General features: G+C 37.5%; 1 protein-coding gene across 13 annotated transcripts in view; it reads right to left on the bottom strand.

Moving 5' to 3' along the window:
• ABCC9 (ATP binding cassette subfamily C member 9) overlaps window positions 1-20,495 on the bottom strand; it is a 75,159-nt gene that overhangs the window by 45,696 nt on the left and 8,968 nt on the right. For all 13 annotated transcript variants that reach the window (XM_021391754.1, XM_021391786.1, XM_021391730.1 and 10 more), the window contains 9 exons: window positions 18,964-19,105; window positions 18,447-18,568; window positions 17,183-17,349; window positions 16,273-16,515; window positions 9,426-9,620; window positions 5,890-6,048; window positions 4,355-4,510; window positions 1,500-1,634; window positions 50-212 (listed from right to left, as the gene is read on the bottom strand). In XM_021391754.1, the coding sequence (XP_021247429.1) occupies window positions 50-212; window positions 1,500-1,634; window positions 4,355-4,510; window positions 5,890-6,048; window positions 9,426-9,620; window positions 16,273-16,515; window positions 17,183-17,349; window positions 18,447-18,568; window positions 18,964-19,105 (1,482 nt within the window). The remainder of the gene's footprint in view (window positions 1-49; window positions 213-1,499; window positions 1,635-4,354; window positions 4,511-5,889; window positions 6,049-9,425; window positions 9,621-16,272; window positions 16,516-17,182; window positions 17,350-18,446; window positions 18,569-18,963; window positions 19,106-20,495) is intronic.

Raw genomic sequence — 20,495 nt, 5'->3', positions numbered from 1 at the left:
TGACATGAGGAGGAGAATCCATTTCTGAGAGCTAAAAACAGTTACTTACTGGAAAGAGATGTATGAAGTGCGAAGGTTTTGAGACTGGTGAGTTCCTTCATTCTTGTTTCTTCCACGCTAGTACAAAATATGTGCTCCCAGGCATACAGCTTTAATAATTTAATGCCTTTTAGTATTTCGTTGGTTTTCTTTAATCTCTCTGTAGAATAGTCCTTCATTTCAAAAGAAAACAAGAATAAGTAATCGATAATGGTTTGTAGTTTTAATGAGAATTCTTTTTCCATTTAATTTTTGTAAAGTTCATTAAAGAGACACAATTTTTTTGTTTATGAATTTTCATAGGCTTTCAGTTGCCACATTGAGTAGAATAACATGCAATCTCGGGCTCTTTGGAGATATTAAAATACGTACAATCAGACAGGAAATTAAATGACTCTATTCAAAGAAGAGAAATAAAAAAAAATATCTGAACCCCTCAAACAGAAGTTGAAACTCAGGAAGGTAGAATAGTAGGCTGATGGTTTTCATAAGAATAGACAAATGTGTAATTGCTGATAGAAGATTCATTTTGGGATTCATACAGAATGGTCATGAAAATAGGTGAGATGTTTATTCGTATATTTAGCTAATTGTCCCTCACCAGAAAACAGTGCTCATATGTTTTGGTAAAATCATAATCCAAATCAAGTTATGAGTCAGAAATCAGAAAAAAGCAAAAAGAAAGATTGAGATTATTTCTAAAACAGTACAGAAGATAAATCCTGTGTTAGTATAAATCATCATAACTCAATAGAGTTGAAGTGTACCAAAGAGTAGATCCACCTGCCTACAATTTTCTTACTGAATATTAAGATAACAGAGATCCTTACGTATTTGAAGACTCACATATCAAAGGTTGATCAAAAAAGTTCAAAGACCATGAGAATAAGGTTAAACATTAGACAAAATATTAGAAAACATTTGTAATTGATGACATAGAAGAGAAGGTAAAAAGTGTATAATAGATATTAATCAAGCAATGTCATCTGAGTTTTAGAGAACGCAAAAGCTTGGAGTGAGAGTGCAGAGTCTCTAGCCATTTCAGAGGAGGATTGTACACATTCTTTAATAATGTACTCCCATAATTTATCTGTCATTTGTACTATTTGGTAACATCCCATGAAATACAACATTTGAATTCAGGAATAATATCCTTTCATGGAATTGAATTCAGACAAAACTGAGCTATGTGGGTGAAAATAGTCTCCGTAGAGAAGGCAGGTCAAGGCCCGCATACTTTTTTTGGATTCTTATCTGGCAAACACTGAGGTACTTCTCTCAGGCAGCAAGGGCAGCTGAGCCATGCATGGGGAAAGAGAAAGGGAGGGCTGCTGGAATTTAGTGATGGCTTGCCTGAACTTCTGCAGTGAATGGTTACTAGAAACAGGGACAGAATCCAAAACTCTTGATTCCCTGTTCTCCTTTCCAGATCAGAAGAACCACTAAAATAAATTACTTACCAGTGTGCTCTTCTGAGCCTCAGCCAACTTTGTAGCTATGAAGTACTGTATCGGAGCTAACAGTACAATAACAGCAGCACCAACCAAAGCACTCACTCCAAGCAAATTATAAAGTAGGATTACACCCATTATTATCTATGAAGAAAAAAAAAAAAAAGCATAGAAGTAAAAGTAGATCTCAATACACCAGAATGATAGCAAATGTTATATATGTATATATTTGTTCTTCAAATAAACAGCTAAAAGGTTCACAGGAATCAAGTGAGACTTTATTTCAGGAGGTCACATTTAGAAAGTGAAATTAACATTGAATTTTAGAAAGGAAATTAACACAGAAGTCTTTATTTTTGAACATGAACTGCACAATTTGTTTCAGTACCTGTCAATCCTAACTCTGGACAATGTTTCCATAGAACTGAAGCAGCATCAAAAAGGTTGGTTCTTGCCCCAAGGCATTTGACAGAACCACTGGCCTCAAGTCTTATTTACACTAGAGCTCTTTACAACACTCTGGAAGCATTCAAAAACCTGAGCTTGTACTTCAATACTACATAGCTTTGTAGGAAAGTACCAAGATACTGGCTGAGACCTACAAAGAGGACAGGGATACTTCCCACAGAGGTTTTCTCAGGAATGATGTTGGTGCAATTTCTATGATTCTGGTGCCAGAGTTAACACAAGATCAAGAACATAACTATTTTTATATGAAGCTCCACTTCAAGGTACAGAGATATCCTCAGTGATAACAGAAGTACAGAACTAGCTCCCTACTTTGAGTCAGATCGCAATCTTTAAGTCTGTCTTCTTATACAGTATCAGAAATATTAATCAGTGGAGTTCAACATTTTGAAAGCATTATTTAGATTTTCAGGCATCTGCAATGTAAACTAATGCACCTAGATGCCTTTTTAATAGCAGAACAGTACAAGGTTACAGGTAATTTCTACTTGGGCTTAACTCTCAAGCCCTTATTGTGGGTCTGATCCTGCAATGTGTTTTAACCCTTGATAGAAGGACATACATTGGTAGATACACAAAATATTTCCTAAGGTTAACCAGTCCTCAGCAGCCTATGGCCAGTTACACTATCTTTAATTACACTGTGTGGATGCAAGTTCAGTATTTGCTACAAGCTGTTCTGCTTGAGGAGGGGACAGCCTTGACAATAGTTGTTTCTTGGGACATCCCTTGAAGCTCATTTCTTTTGTGAAAGGCAAGACACAATAGTCCTGTCACTTTTCTCCAGAGGAGTATGATTCTAATCCAGCCTTTATTTACCAAGGGTTATTTCCTCCTCTTCTGTTTTTTTTTTAAACAAAGAGCAGATAGTTGAGCTTGTCAGGCAGAAAGACATATTACCACAAAACCAGCATCACTGACATTAGCCTTATAATAGTTTTAGAAGAAAATAGTAATTATTTTCCTTCCATGTCTGTTGTTGAAGCAGAGTTGTAAAGTAATCATTACGATTTATAGAGCTTAAGTGCAGGAGCCCTGTATAGCCCAAGCCACAAATGCTCACTATGTTACTCATCAGGTGCAAATTCATGGGTGAAGCTATGCTCATTCTTGAACAAAGCTGTGGTCAAGCTGTCCCTGTGCTCATTGTCTCCTAATTCCCTGAGGCTGAACTACAGGAACTAATAAAGTCAACAGAAACTTCCTCAAACAAACCTGTTAGAGTACTGGTGAGGAAAGTCATTACATTTCTTCAGCAGCTGAGACAGAAACTGTTTATTAAAGAAACAGTAAATGGTGAATTTAGGCTTTGTGTAATTAATTATTCACTAGCTGCAGGAAACAGACCACCTGTTCATTTAGAAACACTCCAGTATTATCAGCAACACTTCCAAATAAACCTGGCTGTGAAATGGAGCCCTCTTGTTATTGGCTTACGACTTGAAATACAACCCTTTGTATTATTTCTAACTTCTGTTACTATGCAAAATTCTTTTGTCTTTTTCTCCATTAATTGTTTTTATCACCTAAGCCTTACACTATCCTGAAGCATATGCATAAAAGCAATATTTGTTCCCATTAGTAGTAGTCAAATTGCTGACTATTACAACACCTTATTAGCAAGTTCCAGGCATTTCAGAAGGAAGTGTGGCTTCTATCCCTTTTTAATTTGTTTGGTGTTGGTGGGGTCATATGTATGTTAGAACCATTCCATTTCCACCTGAAGCTAAACTTTTGGAGGTGCTATAGGGTTTCAGGCATTGTGGAAAATAAGTATGGCTCAGGTCCTTAAATCATTTAGCCTCTTCTGAAGATTTCCTTTAGGTTAATAATTTTTACCTTTTCTTCCCACACATCTGCTCTTCCCTCCTTCCCTGCCTTGCTAAGAACTAGATGCTTGCAGTTACTAAGCTTGCTTAGATCAGAGCTCCTCTGAGCATTTCATGCAGCCCATCAGTCCTGGCATCAGTCAACAGAGCAGAATTCAATTGTTTTTTGTTCCTACCGCTAAGCACAGCTACAAGTAGACACTGCAAATGCAATGCTTGGCACTGCTTCCATATGGCAGAAGAAAAAGCAATGACTTGTGTCAGCAGGGAAAGACAGATGAGCAGGGAAAAGGCAACAGGTTATCATCCTTAAAGTCACAGATTGTACCCATGACAGCAAAATCCTAGTCAAAAAATCCTCACTTTACCAGACCTCACAAAGACATCTCCCAGCTCTAGGAGGAGACGATGGGCCACATTTCTGCTTGTTAGTCCTCTTCCTGGCATATGAGTATGAAGTCCAGTGTTAGAGGTTCCCCTCTGGATTAGGTGGTAATCTCACAGATGTATACTCTTTTCTAATGGGCTGGAGGATCCCAACATTATGCCCTTATCTTGATGCTCTACCTGAACAGGCATAGCCCACAAATTGGGGCACAGGAACAAGAACCACATTAATTGATTTGTTTCTATGGCAACCAAGTTATTGATTTGTCCCAGCGTCATCTCTCCCATGGACAAGTTGGATGTGGAAAGCCGCAGGATCTTATTGTATATCATTGCCTGTGGAGGGAATAAAATGGCATCTGTGAAAGGGATGTCATTATAAAACAATAGCAGCAGCAGGATGTTTCAAACTGCAGTATCAGTGATTACTTAGCACAGCCTTTCTCTCACTTGAGACAAAGAGACAGAGACAGAACAAGAAAAAAAATGAGAGAGAACAGACTTCTAAAACCTCCTAAAGCATTGCTGTTCAATGCAGATTCAAAACAGAATAACAACAAAACATGAAAATTCAGGAGACTGGGCAAAGATTTTTTTTAATAAACACTTTGTGAGCCTGGTTTTCTGTGGCACTGTCAAAGGAATTATTGTATCCAGTGCAATAGCTGAACTCATGCTATGAATTTTTGGACAGAATGGTTTTATATTCCTTCATATTTCTCTTCTGTATCTGGCCATCTATTTCCATAAAATATGTTGGAGTGTAACAGGGTTTAAGGTTAGTTACGCGACTAGCAGAATTTTAAAGACAAATACTGTGAGACCAGTTGCAGCTATGATCAAATTTCACAGGTTGTGGCTACATTTTATTTTTTTTTTAAATTTTTGCTCTTAGCCCTGTTTTATCTGTGAGCAGAGTAGATCCTGTAGGATTCCTATTTTGGAAACTGGGAATCATAAAAGCATAAGGAAATAATGAGGGACTGTTTCTTCACCAAGTGTATCCCAGCTGCATCAATCACAGTGCAAGCACAAAGAGAAGCATTCACACTGGTATAATATTCTGTGGTTAGCTACACCTGGGAAAACATCAATTCCAGCTTCTGCTTTGCACAAATTTCTGCTACTGTCTGTGGAGTTCGGTCTGCAGATGTCCTGGCTAGAGCCTAAACTGAGTTGGAACTTCTGGCTCTTGTTCATAAATATGACTTTCACAAGGGGTTAATGGATCCTGGTTTTAGACGGTTTTGGGGAAGAATCACAGGGCTCTGTGCAAAAGGGCATAAATATTCAAAATCACCACTCATGTTTCACAGACAATGCCCCAGTAAAACATAACTAGGGCAACGATACGGCTGGTAACTCTGTTACAGTCAGCCAAAGTAACTCATAAGTAAATACAGAGCCAAAATAACGCTGCTTATCTTCAGATGACTAATACTATTTGCAAATATGTGTTTGTAGATGCACAGAGTGAGTGTTAAACTTTTGCATATCATTATGATGGTTCTACTTTTTGGTGAAAGGAATTGCTGCCATCAGTTTGGCAGTGATATTACCATTTCCAATTTTCTGCATAAAAATATAGTGGATATCTTCTCTGAAACTGTAGTTGTTAACTGAGTGTTTAGATAAAGGAGAAGATAAATGAAAGGATGAAGCAGGAGCAATTACTAGTGAATTTCTTGGCATATCATGGGAATATCTTTGCTCACCAATAAAGCACCTCGTAGATTGATGCCAGTTTCTGTAGTCACGTAGTAGGAGGCCTGCAGGAATGTCCTCTGCAGGATAAGGGCCAGGAAGAGGAGAACTGCCAAAACATAAACATTCCTGAGGAATTCCTCCGAGGAGAGATATGAATTTGATGGATCCTTCAAATGAAAAGGAAAAATATGATGACAATGGCATAGGATGGATTATCTTCTCTTGAGATGCTAGATATTAGGAAATTCAGTCCTTGCATTAGAATATATAATGTTGATGGTATTATGGGAAAGTTACAGGAATCATAACTCTCACTGTTCTACATATTATGTATTTGGATAGAAATTAAACTCTCTGCTCACGTTCCAAAGATTTAAGACCACAACTTTTAGCAAGTCTGAAATAACTCTTAGCAGAAAAGAGGCAGTGAGATTGCCATGTCTGCCTTATTCCTCAGATTTTCAGTTGAATTCTGATGATTTGGTAGATAGAAATACAACTTTGCCTGTGCGTGAAGAAGCTACAAATAAAACATTTTTGATAGCATGTGACTGGTTTATTGCATTGATATTGCAATATTGATTATGTTGTATTAGTACATTATGGGTACAATTGCTTCCAAAAATAATCTATGATATCTGTGAATTCTGAATTTAAAAAAAATGCATCTGCAAGTATTTCCCATGAAATGAGATATAAATGCCTCAACAGGCGAAAAAATATTGTTTAAATAATTTTGTTTTCCTTTTCTATTTTTTATGTTCAGTGTGCTGTTCGGTTTCATTCAGAGAAGGAAACAAATGTACCGAAACACTGCAAAGAAGGCTGTTTCTTCGGCATTTCTAGTCCAGCTGGAAGCAGGATATACTGGAATTCTTTAAAAAAGAAGAAAAGAAAAGCCTGTTCTACTGAAATGCCCGGCCTGGAAATATTGGAAGGTAAACTGCATGCCTACACGCTCAGAGTCTTATCATTCTGGATTACCATCACCTACCAGGGGACTAAAGGCAGGAGAGAGCCCTGAGCTTGTAGGCTCACTTCCCCACAGTCACATCACCAGGGGAGGGTAAGACTGAGCATTAGGGAAAAATTATCATGAAAGTGGTCAAACAGCAGAACAGGCTTCCTAAGGAGGTGGCTAATGCTGTATGCCTGTGTTCAAGTGGCATGTGGACAATGCTCTCATTAATATGCTTTAACTTCCAGTTAGCCCTGGATTGGTCAGACAGTTGGACTATTCTATTCTATTCTATTCTATTCTATTCTATTCTATTCTATTCTATTCTATTCTATTCTATTCTATTCTATTCTATTCTATTCTATTCTATTCNTTCTATTCTATTCTATTCTATTCTATTCTATTCTATTCTATTCTATTCTATTCTATTCTATTCTATTCTATTCTATTCTATTCTTCTGTTCTGTTCCATCCTGTCCTACCCTATCCCATCCCATCCCATCCCATCTTAATCTCATCCTACTCTCCTCCATCTGTCAAAGGCACCCAGTGGATGGGTAGTCTGGGTCTGGGACAAACCCATCACGTGGCTGGCAGGGAATTGTTTCCCATCCCTAGTCAGATATCTCCTATAATAACCAAGCTATAAAACTTCCAAAAGCAGTATAAGTAGTCAAATATTTCTAAACACCTAATGAGCCAAAAACACCTCAAAAGTGCCAAAGTCTAAAACATCTAAATCTTGCTGAAATAACAGAATAGGGTTGCTTCATCAGCTCAAGACTCTTGGAAATGAGGGTTGCTTAAATCCATGATTGGTCAGATATATGCTTTCTCTCAATGTCCTGTGGCATCTAACTTTCTCATGTGTACATAGCAGGGATAACAACAACAAACTACCTTTTGTGGACACCTATATCAATATAAATAGAGTTATAAGGAATTAAGGGGGAATAAACATAAAATAAAATTAATTTGCATTAGTTGAAGCCAGACAGAATTAAAGGGAGACTCTTAATGGCAAGAACAACCAGGGGAAAGTTTATAAAAATATGCAAATTAAAGGCAAATGTATTCTGAAACGTATCCAAGAGAAATAGTGACTATCTGTCACCAAGCCAGAATGCTGAAGTGCTTTCAAGATTTCCAATTTATTTTAATCTTCCCTTTAGCCAGTGTTGATTAAAACATTTAAAAATAAAACACTTCAATGACGAGTGCAAAAGGTAAAGGAAGGGGGAAAGGTGCAAATTTCCACATTTGAGATCCAGAAATGAACATTTTCAAGCTAAACTATCTTGTTTGCTCAACATGCAAAAAAAAAAAAAAAAAAAAAAAAAAAAAAAAAAAAAAAAAAAAAAAAAAAAAAAAAAAAAAAAAAAGAAAAAGAAAAAGAAAAAAAAAACAAGAGAAAAAACAACAACAGCAAAAACCCATAACAAAATAAACCAAAACCCCAAAACTCTATTTTTGAGGCAAAAGATATGCTTTGCCATTTGACTCTGTGGCTCAAATCCAACGTGCTGAGGTTCAAATATGATAAAGAGCTTTATTTGATAAGCTGCATTATTAAACTATTTTGTCAGTGCAATGGCTGTGAGTCTAAAGCCAAATTCAGAGTATCAGTCAAGAAAATGAATGTTGGGAACAAGCAGCCAAGGAGAAGATGTTTGGATAGTGATGACAGTGAAATGCTCTATCTGAAAGGGAAAATTTTATTCCATTACATACCTATCTACTCATTCAAATATAATTCAAATAAACATTAACTGTATATAGTGTATGTGTATATTTCCATATCAGCAGAAAGAGAAAAATTTCCTCCCTGTGCCTTGTCTGCTGTCATCCAGTAAAATAATTTAGCCTTTATCTTTTCACTAGTTTTTAACAAATTCTTGTTCTTATGATAGAAAATGTTCTGTATCAAACACTTATTCAGTTGTCTTATAGATGATCTCTGTAAACACAAGTCTCAGTGAAGCTTGAAATGTAATGTCAACTAGCATCTTCCATGCATCTCTAGATTCAAGGATTTCATTGAATAATCAACTTCTTGCATGCTCGGTGCTTTTCATCACTGCAACATGCAGTGTAATCAGTCACAGAGAGTGACTACTCTCTGATTCCAATAGAAAACAGGTTACAGATTGCTTAAACCTGTCAATAAATGACAAATGGATAGAGAGACAGAAATTAGGCAGAAATTGCAGACTCCTATTTTCTGAATCCATCACTGGGGAACTATCAGCATGTGTCCTGCCTGAAATGAAGAGGCACAGATGAAGCAATTCACAAAAGCTGTTCCTTCTCCCTAGAAGTTCAGAACTGACTCCATGAAGAGCCAGAGAGCTGGGGGAAGCCTTCATTGTCTCTGTTGCATTACTTGTGCTGCATTCATGCTGAAGTCTTTCATAACTTTGGCCTTTAACTTGATGGTCTCAAACAAAAGAAATAATTTGCTTGAAAGAAATAATGAAACATTACAACAATGATCATAGATATAATGGGCACACACAGTATTAAATACCCGATATGAATCAAGAACTAACACTAAACAAAATCTTTCAATTAATGGTGTAAAGTTACCTTTTCTGTTGTATTTGTGTTATAGGTTGTGTTCTGGAAGCCCTGAACAATGCCAGAAATGCATAAAGGTCCAGCAAAACCCAGCAAGTCAGCCAAGTAACGGAAGGTGCTGCTAAGAAGAATAGGTCGTCCAAAAGCACTGTACATCGCCAACCATATTGAGGGACTTCGATTGGGCTGATCTGCTACCTTTTTCTGGAAAACAGAGAAACAGGTTGACAGTTCACAAACAAGAGGCCTCCTTGGCAGTACGTGACAACTTCCATTTCATTGCTGTCTGAATGCCCAAATGGTTCCCGAACATTTGTAAGGGCAGAAGAAGTAGAAAACGTGATGTTGGTACTGAGAGATTCCAGACCTCCTCATAGCAAATTCAAATTCTGCCTCCTCTTGGTAACTGTGGTTTCCCTCTTCTAAATCCTAACACTTTTCTGAACCTATGAGCACAAGAATGTGAAAACAGATTAAGCATACTGGTATGCAGACGTTGCTCTTTGTTACATGCAAACTCAGGAAAGGTTTACTTGAAATATTTACAGAAATATTTACTTGATTCAGTAAATATGATATGAGAAAGGGATTGAAGTAAAAAAACATGGAGAGATATCTTCAACAATATAGTTTAATTTAATTTATCCGGATTTTTCTCTCTTGCATGCCTTCTAGGGAGATACACTTTGGCTGATAGCTAATTACTGGGCTCAAAAAAGTAAAAGTAATGAACTATACTGGGAGGTGAGATTAAATCATCTAATGGTCCTTTCAAACCTTCAGTTCCATGAATCTGTGCATTATCTTGACTTATGCACTGAAACACCAGCCAGTGGATATCTCTGAGCTCGGTCAGAGAAGTGCTGGTTTTGTCAAGGTCCTTTTAATCGAAAGAAGAAGGAGTTTTACTTAACAGATTCATAGTCTGCAGAGTGGTTTCCAGTGCCTCAGGCGGCAGCTTTTGACACTGTAAAAAATCATCTGTTATTTTCAAGTAGCACAGATGCCTGCAAGTTATAACCAAAGCCAAGCCCTCTTGAGTGTTCACAGGGACATTTTAAGTATAGCTCAATAATAACAAGCCCCTGACCCAGCAAGTTATCCAACAAAAGGCAAGCATGTATGTACCCTGCCTGGCTACTCATTGTCTTGTTTTCTCTTTTCACACTTTTTCCTTTTATGACACTTCAGCAGTGAGGTAGAATATGCTCATGGTGCCAAAAATGTACAGATGTACAAGAGGGCCAGATAATTGCTTGCTGGCTTCTAGAGATTAGATGAGGCTGGTCATAACTGATGGCAAGAAGCACAGTATAGGGAAATAGCCAGCACAGGGACAAAAAGAGCTAACAGGGTTGTTTTCATATTCATCAGTATACAGAAGAGATTTTTTTTCTTGTCTGTAGGCAAGAAGAAGGGATGGCACAGAAAAGCTATGGGTTATTCAAGCAGCAGAGACCTTGTTTTAAAGCTGTTTTGGCACTTAAAGATGAAACAACCAGATTAAAAATAAATACAGGTGGAATCAGACAGAAAATACTCTCATGGAAATAATTTTGCTTTTGGAGCTAGCATGCAATTCTCTCCTTTTAAAATCATGGTACTGACAGAGTGGTCTGGTTTGACAGGGTATTATGCATGCTCTGCCCTACAGTGTGCCAGTGTTCCTACTGCTGCTGGGGCCAACCCAGACCACACTGGTAGGCACTGGCTACCTCTGCATCCATGCACCTCTGAGCCTCCCTCCAGCTGGTTGAAGAGGTCTCTAACCAAATGTGGTACAGACCACATGTGTCACCCCATCTGAAAGAATATGTCTAAAACAGTTCAGGTGGATCTCTTCCATAAAAGGAGCTGTATCCCTCCATTCGTTATAAGGAAAGGTGGTTGGCTCAGATGAGGACATCTATGCTGCAATCAACAAAACTTAAATGAGATAAATCCTACCAATACATCTTGTTTCTGTGTTTGCCTAAACACATTAAAAACAACTAGGAGCTAAAGGACATCCAACCAAATTTCAAAAATTAATGTAATTATGAAATTACTTCTGATTTGGAAAATAGTACATGGCGCTTATGTGATTTTCCTAGACAAAACAGTCCAAATTTATTGCCTGATGGGATTGAATAGACTACTCTACAGGTTCTGTTGTCATCTCCCTCCAATAAATGATCTGCACTTTAACAGTTTGATAGGAGCTGAGCTAAATTATTAGGAAAATACATCTGTCATCTTTTAGAAACAATAGCATACACTATCCTGGGTATTCAGTTAATGGTAAATTTGGTAAATGATAATGGCAACTTCTTATTTCTTTATTAAGCTTTTGCTATTTCAATAGCCATTTTCACTACTGTTATAAAATTCAAATAATTGTCATCACTACATAAAATGTATTTACTCTTCATTAGAATTCTACTAATTAAATTAACATTCTAATAATAAACAGAATTGTCATCCTCCTTGCTGTTCAATCTAGGTATATCAAAGGCAAAAAAAATCAAATGTAAGTCTCAGATTTATTTTCTTTCCTTGACATATCCACTTACATTTGTGAAGCCATTCTGTATGCCTTCAAATAACTTTCTTAAAAAAAAAGATATTTGCTATTAACAGGAAGATAGAAACATAAGATTTAAATTCTCTGTCTGGGTTTTTAGATATTGATTTCTATTGCTTAACAATGTTGTTTCTTCTTTGCTTAATCAGGACTTCAACATAGCTGAAGTATTTCAAGTGAAGAGGGGAGAAAGAAGAGTGGATTTTTTTCCCAAAGACAAGAACTTTCTTGGAATATTCCTCTATGTCTAATTTTATGGGCTTGCAATGTACTGTGTTATATAGTGCAAATCTGTCCTGGGATATATGTATGCATTAGTATGCAGTTTGAAATATCTAGACCAGTTGAAAAGAAACCCAAAAACAACCACGAAGTGGCAGCAGAAATCAAAAACTTTTCAGGATTAGAACAAGAACTACTCATGTATACTACTACTTCGATTCAAAACTTTAGCTGTAGGAATTTACTCTCACATCATTAAGGACTTCTTTATCTTCTTAATCTTATTTAAAAAAATCTTCATCTTGAGCCAAAATGTCCTTTAATATAGTGGGAACTGTGAACATGTATTAAAGAGAATGTATGAATTTAAGGTCATGGGTGTAACCCTGTGTGTATGACATGGACAACAGCTTACTCTGCAAAAGCAGCCTCCCTATCCACAGTTAGGATTTATACAGAGCTCTTAGAAAGATGAGACAAAAATACTGTAAGATGAGGTCTTTCAATTTCTATGCCAGATTATCTAGAAAACAAGGAAATACAGTATTGTCCATCTTTATTATATTTCTGATGGCAGAAAAAAAATGAAAAGGAAAGCCAATTCCAACTTCCAATTTTTGGCAATATGTTGTTTCTGAAAAATCTCAAACAGCATATTTAAGTAAGCTTGATTACCAAGAGAACAAGTTTTAACTGTCATTTTATAGTATCTTTCAATTTGAAAGAACATATATGATGCTAAGTTACGCTGCCAGTCACAAACTACTCACAAAACCAGTAACAAATGACCTGTGTCTTACTGTAGGAGCTGGAATGCCTTTTGCTGTAGCAACTACCAGATTAATAGCCGATTAGAATGTTGATCTCCAATTATTTACCCTTTCATGTGTTACCTTATATTACGTTATATTATAATAAAATTAGTGATAATTGACTTTAAGATTCTATAAACAATAATTCAGCATGAAAATAATATTAAAATTAAATTATTTGATACTTTGAAAAAATAGTTATTGCTAAATAACTTTGAGTAGTGCTTCTATTTAAAATGCTAAGCACTGCTTGGTGCAGATTTGTAAACGTAAATAAGCCTTATAATAGTGAATTTGTATTTGTCTCTGAGAAGGGTTGGCTGTGGGCAAACCCTCATCTGGTAGGAGCCAGAAAGATTCTATGTAAAAAGTTGAATGTGGATTTCAGGAGTGATCCTACTGCCAGCAAAGGAAAGAAGAATAGGTTCCACGCAGTGTTCACATCATTACTCAAATGGCATGATATTATTTTTGCAGAATATAGCAGCCATACAACATTTGTCCCACCTCCACAAGTTTACAGTCCCATATGCTTGGAACACAAGTTAGCAAAAACAGTGATTTTGAGGAACAGTCATCAAAATTCAACCTGAATCCCCTGTTCCATTTTTTTGGTAGAGTACCTGGCTTCAGTTTTCATTTCAGGCAGAAGGGTTAGGAAAAAAACATAAAAGCAACACACTTCATGAGAGCTGTCTCAACAAATTTTACAATACAGAACGTCCATGTTAATGTTCAGTGTCTTTTATCAGGGAATGATAAAAGGGGATTGGAAAGGAACAACAGCCTTCATCTCACATGGCCAAGGAGTGCAGATAAGCCCCTCAAAGGCGCAGGCAGGAGTAAACCAATTTAAGCCAGAGGATCTGGGGGGCTCCCTGCCTCAGCTGTGGAAGATCAGTGTAAAATATGCCCTGGCAACAGAGACAGTGACAAAGGATCTCTTCCAGACTGCAATCACGCTTCAGCCTGAAGAATTTAACTAATTCTATGGCTGTTTTCTAACCCAGGTATGCACAATACCAACGCATTAGCTTTAGTCCTTTGGTTTACTTCAACATTATCACTAAATATCCACTTACTTTAGGGTTACCGCCTGTTTTAGAATATTATCACAAATGGAGGCTATGGCAATCTAGAGATATTATGCAGATCAGCAGGAAGAGATAAAATCTGATGTCAGCCAGTTTTGCAAATATAGGTGTATGTTACCATGGGTAAAATATTGCTAGTATTCATATGTGCATGACATGCACTGATGGAAGCTACACAGTGAATGCACATGAGCAACAATGCAGTTCACTTGCCTTTTGGCATCTGAACAACATATTTTTGCAAGCACATGCTGTATGTGCAGATATAAATGAGATACAGATGAATGCTTGCATTCATGCGTGCTTGTCATAAAGAAAGGCACAGAACCTCTAGTTCTAAGGGGCATGTAAATGCGTAAGCCTCACTGGTCTCTTTAAGTAAGATATAGGCATTGAATGCTTCTTTGAGGATCTGGTGTAAGAGATGTATTTCTCCCTTGGTGTGAAAAGCTCAGTTCCAATGACCCAGTAGATTTCTGCTTTAAGCAGAAGGGTCTTGGACTCTCTAATAATGTATACATCAGTTGCAAAAGGCATGGAAAGCAACCTCAGTCTATTTATAATACAAAGAATTGTATTCATTAGGGCTTCATTTCAGAAGGCACAGAAAAGGGCCTGCACCTCCTCCAGCTACCAGGTAGAAAGAGCTGATCTTGCCATACTCCCCTTGCATTGCTATTCTGAACTGTTTACTGCTTGGAAATAAGTTTACCTGGTGTGTACAAGAAAGCAATTTACATGCCTTCATTTTATGTGGTACATTTCCAAAGTGGCTTCTGACTGCTTGTATTCTTTCTGTTTATTCTCGAGAACTGACGAGTATGTACAAATCAGGGAGACAGGCTCCACAAATGAAATTCCACAGTTTTGCCTAAATGCATGCAGAACTTTCTCTGGAAACATCTCCCCTACTCAGTCAGTAGGTAAACAAAAACCAGCTTTGTTTTTCTTACTGCGTCTGGCTAGGATGGAGTTCATTTCCTCACAGCAGCTTGCATGGTGCTGTCTTTTGAATCTGTAACTAAAGCCAGTTGGTAAGACACCAAGCCGTTGCTGAGCCATGCTTGTGCCCCACGAAGGATTCCTGTTTTCCTACTTTGTCATCCGTGAGGAGGCCGGGGGTGCACAAGACCTTGAGAAGGGGACACAGCAAGGACAGCTGACCCCAACTGACCAAAGAGGTATCTCATGCCATATGATGATGTGCTTGGCAATAAAAGCTCAGGAAAAGGAGAAAGGAGGAGGGACATTTGTCATAATGGAATTTTTTTTCCCAAGTAACCCTTGCATGTGATGAGACTATGCTTACCAGAAAGTAGCTAAACATCTGCCTGCTGGTGAGAAGTAGCAGTGAACTCTGTACTACATTTTAATTGCTCACACAGCACTGATTCATTTCTTCAGTTGCCTTTATCTCAACTCACCAGTTTTCAGCTTGTGCTCTTGTGTTTCTCTCCCCTGTTCCACAGAGGGAAGAGTGGGCAAGCAGCTGGGTGAGTGCTTAGCTGTTGCCTGGGGCCAATCCACCTGCTCTTCTTGGTACATGTTTTTGAAATGAAGGTAGAATTACTGGGAGGAGAATTACTGTAACTCTTGCCTACGCCCAAAGATTTCACTGTTCAAACACCACTGTCTAAAGAAGGAAGGATTCGCTTCCCTTCCAATGTGCATCTCAGAGGAAGCACAACTGAGCTCTTACCTAATATGGACACGTTTGTCCATGAGTTTGTACCCTCCTGCAAATGCAAAGGACAACAATTACTTTAATGCGCAATATTTACAAGACAGGATTTCTGAAGAAAAAGTGGAGATGAGTTTTTCCAGTTGAAACTATGGAAAAGTAGAATGTTTTCTAATTTAAGATGCTGTCACAAATATCTAAGACTTAAACAAAGCTTTCATTTTAAAAATGAAATCTAGTGAGTGATCATTCTGTTATGGTTTTGGTTTCCAGTTCTCTCAATTTGGCAACTCTTCCCTGCTGTAAATTCACTTAAAACCAAACAGTAACTATTGCATTGGAACTTCCTATGAGAAATTTCACCTTGGAACAAACAGTCCTAAGTTAAAAATTCTTAAAACTAGGATTTAATAGAAGCAGAAGAAATTCAAAATGGCACTACAGTTTTTAAGGCCAAAATAGTGACATGGACATCTTTGGTTACCTTTTGTTCCTCATATGCTTCTTCGAGATGAACATAATTTGTCATTGCTCTCATTGCAATTGGAAGCTTCCCGATTGCCTTCAGGTCCACAGGTTTCTTGTGAGCAGATATAATAAGCGTGTTCATCCACCAGTAAGTTGCCTTTGAGAGCAAATTGACAAATGGCTGAAGAAACCTCACCCCGAGATCTTGTAGATCCTCTGGTGGCTTTACTTTCTGAGGGTTCATGAAAAATACATACCTCTGGAGAGAAGAAAATGGACAACATGTTCTCAGAAAATATCTTATTACAGGGGATATTAAGTAAAAAGTTATGTATAATAATATAACAGCAGTGTCAAATTTGGATTCAAAGGTAATAATACACTGAATTTAAGAAAGAATTTGCTTTTAAACATGTGTATTTCCATTCTGAAAATGTAACTCTTAAGAAATTGACAACTGTGGGATGTGGACTATGCTCTTTAGCCTACCAGTGCTGTCTATCTCTGAATAATAACAACAAAGAATTCTCAGGATATATTTTTATTTGAAATGGGAAAAACATATGCTTGCTTACACCTTCACTGCATATATAGTTTATCTGCATCAACATAGAGTATAGATTACACAAGTTCACACACATACCTGTAGACGCACAAATACACACATATATCTATCTATACAAATACATATACACTCTTTGTATGTATACATATGCGTATGCACACATACATACCAAGACCAGGGCCTAAATCAAGGATACATACATTAAAGAGATGCAACATCTATAGAATTAACTAGACATTCATAGTGCAGCCAAACTTTGACTTAAACTTGATGAGAGACGGAATTACTGGAACTAATGACTCATCTTCATCTCCCAGAAACTGCAGATATTTATTCAGATATGGATCAAGGAACCACATACCCTAACTCGAATGACATTGATCTCCACAGCCATCAGCAGCCCATAGAGAATCACCATAATTCCAGTGATGCAGAAACGCAGCTGAGAAAAAGGCACACCATCCTGGCAGTATCTGACAAGCTTGATCGTTTTGGTGACAAAGGCCATTATCCAATAAAGAAAGAGAGCTGTAAAATAGGTGCACATGCATCATTATAAATACATATTTCGGCTACTTTTATGTTGCAGGAGTTGCAGCTCTCTCAAGCAGAAATATTCTATGGCTTAATTGAATGCAAGCATGGCAATCCTCTTTATCACAAGCCTGCAGGATGGCCCATTCTGATGTCAGACAAAGTCAGGAATACAGGATGGAGAGATTTGCTTTGCACTTTCTTTTTCCAAGTCTTTTTTTTCTTTCCTGGGTTACCACCTTTCAAAAAGATCCACGATTGTGGATCTTCACACAATTACAACAGTCCATTGAAGATTATCTGATGGGAAACCTTATTATTAAAATGAAGTGAAAGTCACTTAACATGACAAATATCATATTGCCTCTTTGAAAAAGTAGGATTCATCAGAGGTGTGCACTTGGAAACATGCTTATTTTGAAAGAATCCATGTAGTTTAATTACATCCTGTACCCTGTTTTTTATGACTGATTCAGGCTGTTGAGTTATAGGTAATTTGGCAGTATATTCCCATGAAACATTATCCTGCAAAGTCTAGTCAAATTCTTCTGACCACCTCCTGACTGAGATAGATATCATGAATACAAGGTAGCTGTGTTTCTGGAAGATAAACCTTCCTGGTCCTCCACACCTCCACCCCTATTTGGAAAAAGTAAGGGGTGGTATTAACCATTAGGCTGGAAAATCTTGGAGTCAGCCTCAAAGGATGCTGAGAAAAAAACAGCCATCTGCACAGGATGTCTTCTGAAGAGATTACTATTTAAAAAGGCCTTTCCAAATAGCTATTTTGAATGAATACAAGTCTTTGACATAAAATAATGAACAGTATTAAAAAACACTCTAAAGCTCATGCTAGTATTACTATAGGCTCACTATGTTTTCCCTTCGGTGATCATTTTTAAAAGTAGTTTTCAACGTGTACCTAATAAAGGGCACAATAACTCCTACAAAAATCCAAGTTCTATGAACAGAAAATTACTCCTCTCTCTTTTTATATTCTCCTGCATTTCATCATCCTTTTCAATTTAAGCAAGCTGGCTTTGGCAAAACTGCTGTTTTTCTTAAGAGTACACGATCAGACTCCAACTTACCCAACAGTAACTTTGGAAAGTTAGATGTTTCAATATTATGGTAATAGACTATGGACACAGTGGCAGCCACAAATCCCATTATAGCTGGCAGAAAGAGATGGAGATGTCGAGATTTCATTTGTCTGAAATTAAATAAGCATAAATTAGTTACTTTGGTTACATTGTAACACCATTGTTACATTGCTAGGTGTTCTGCAAATGTAACTAAGATGACAAATATGACTTTCCTAGTGACCAAAAGTTGTTTTTTTTCCAAGTGAATACATTAACTTCTGTCAATATTTACTAGCTGTTATATCTGGACAGAAGAATAACGATGTGCTAAGAACAACCAGTTCAATATCCTATTAAAATATACATTTCTGAAATGGTGCTCCATCTTTTTTGGGGGAAAAAAAAAAAACAAAAAACAAAAGAACTAAAACTCTCTACACCTTGCTAGCAAGCATGTCACATGTTAACAGAGTACACTTACAAATTCAGTTAGCTTGGCTATCCACCTATCATTGTCACTTACGTATCAGAAACTATGCCCTCTGCTATTTCACAGACATGTACAAACAGGAGAGTGAATGTCAGAATCCACCGCAGATTGTGCCCAGGAAAGTGCAGCCATGTATTGTGGTGAATCTGGACTTTGGAGCTTTGGCTTCCCCAACCTGGAAAATAATAGTAGTAAAGGAGGAAGGTTATCACACAGCCAGCCAAAGATATAGTGATTTGTTCCCTGTTCTAAGCCATAGGTTATGCTTCATAGTCTAGAATCAGTACAGAAGTGCTACAAGAGCATGGAGGGAGGCTGTTGTTACTACCTGGACATGATCCAGGATTGTCTGAGTTGCCAGGTAGACCCCAATAACTTAGATCTAACTTTGTAGACAACAGGACAAAAGAATTCCTAAACTTAAAATCAAAGGGAAGAGGCCCCCAGCCTAAAATAAAGATGAGAAAGGCAATAAAAACCTCTCAGGGTCTCACCCTCACACAATAGAGGCTGACAGAACTGAAATGATGGTGTTTTCATATTTTTCCCATTTTGCACACTCTAATCTCCCAGTAGACCATCAGAACTCAGCTGGTTTAATCAATTAATTAATTTTGTAGTTTATTTCAGTTTCGCTTCCTCAGATATCAACTATCCTCTTCAGACAAGATTGTCTCTGAAGCCACCACCCTGATGACAAGCAGAACACCAAGAACCTGATAGATGTGTCAGTGCTGGAGGGAGCTGAGGGCTGAGGAGAGGTTAACCTGTCAATCCCGGTCCTACATGTTGCTCTCTAAGGCAACTTGTATTCTGCCCTTTCCCATCCTGCTGTAGGTCTGTTCTGCTGTTAGTCTGAATGCTTTGGCCTGTACATATCCCTCTTACTGTAAGGCAAATTCTGGAACTCACTGGTGGACTTACTGAAGCATGGAGATAAACCCCCAAATAGCTAATTTAGGGAAGTAAAAAACAAAACAAAACAAAAAAGAGAAATTTGACTAGGATAGTGAGCATCAGTATTTCAGTAACTGCAGGACTGATTTTAAAATTCAGGATGTGATTTTGATACACAAGGATCACAGAATCTCCTAGAATGGTTGGAAGAGACCTTAAAGATCACCTAATTTCAAAGCCCCTGCCTTGAGGAAAGACAGAATCTCATAATGCCTACAGGCTCATCAAGAGACTCAGAAACATAAACAAGAATTTATGCTTGTTAATTCTTGGAAATAGTTAGGTTATCACCATTTAATCCTTATTTAATACATACAGTACTGCAGGAACAAAATATTCAGTCTTCCTTCTGTTTATCTCAAACACTGTCTATAATAGAGTTCAAAGATTTTCCTAATCTAATAAGACTTTCTTTGACCTTACTCCTATCTTCGTCTCCTCCAAGTTGCTTTTCATTTTTATCTCCTTTTGCCCATACGTCAGCACACAAGTTTCACCATCAATTTTTAGTTTTGCATTCACTCAGTATTGTGGACTCCAGTTGGCTCTTAAGCGCCGTCCAACAGCTATTTGTGCTGACAATCATGGTGCAAAACAGAAAAAAAATA

Source organism: Numida meleagris, chromosome 1, assembly GCF_002078875.1.
Source record: "Numida meleagris isolate 19003 breed g44 Domestic line chromosome 1, NumMel1.0, whole genome shotgun sequence".
In the NCBI taxonomy this organism is placed as follows: Eukaryota; Metazoa; Chordata; class Aves; order Galliformes; family Numididae; genus Numida; species Numida meleagris.
Note: the sequence above shows the minus strand (reverse complement) of the source record. Positions and strands in the feature narration are given on the sequence as shown.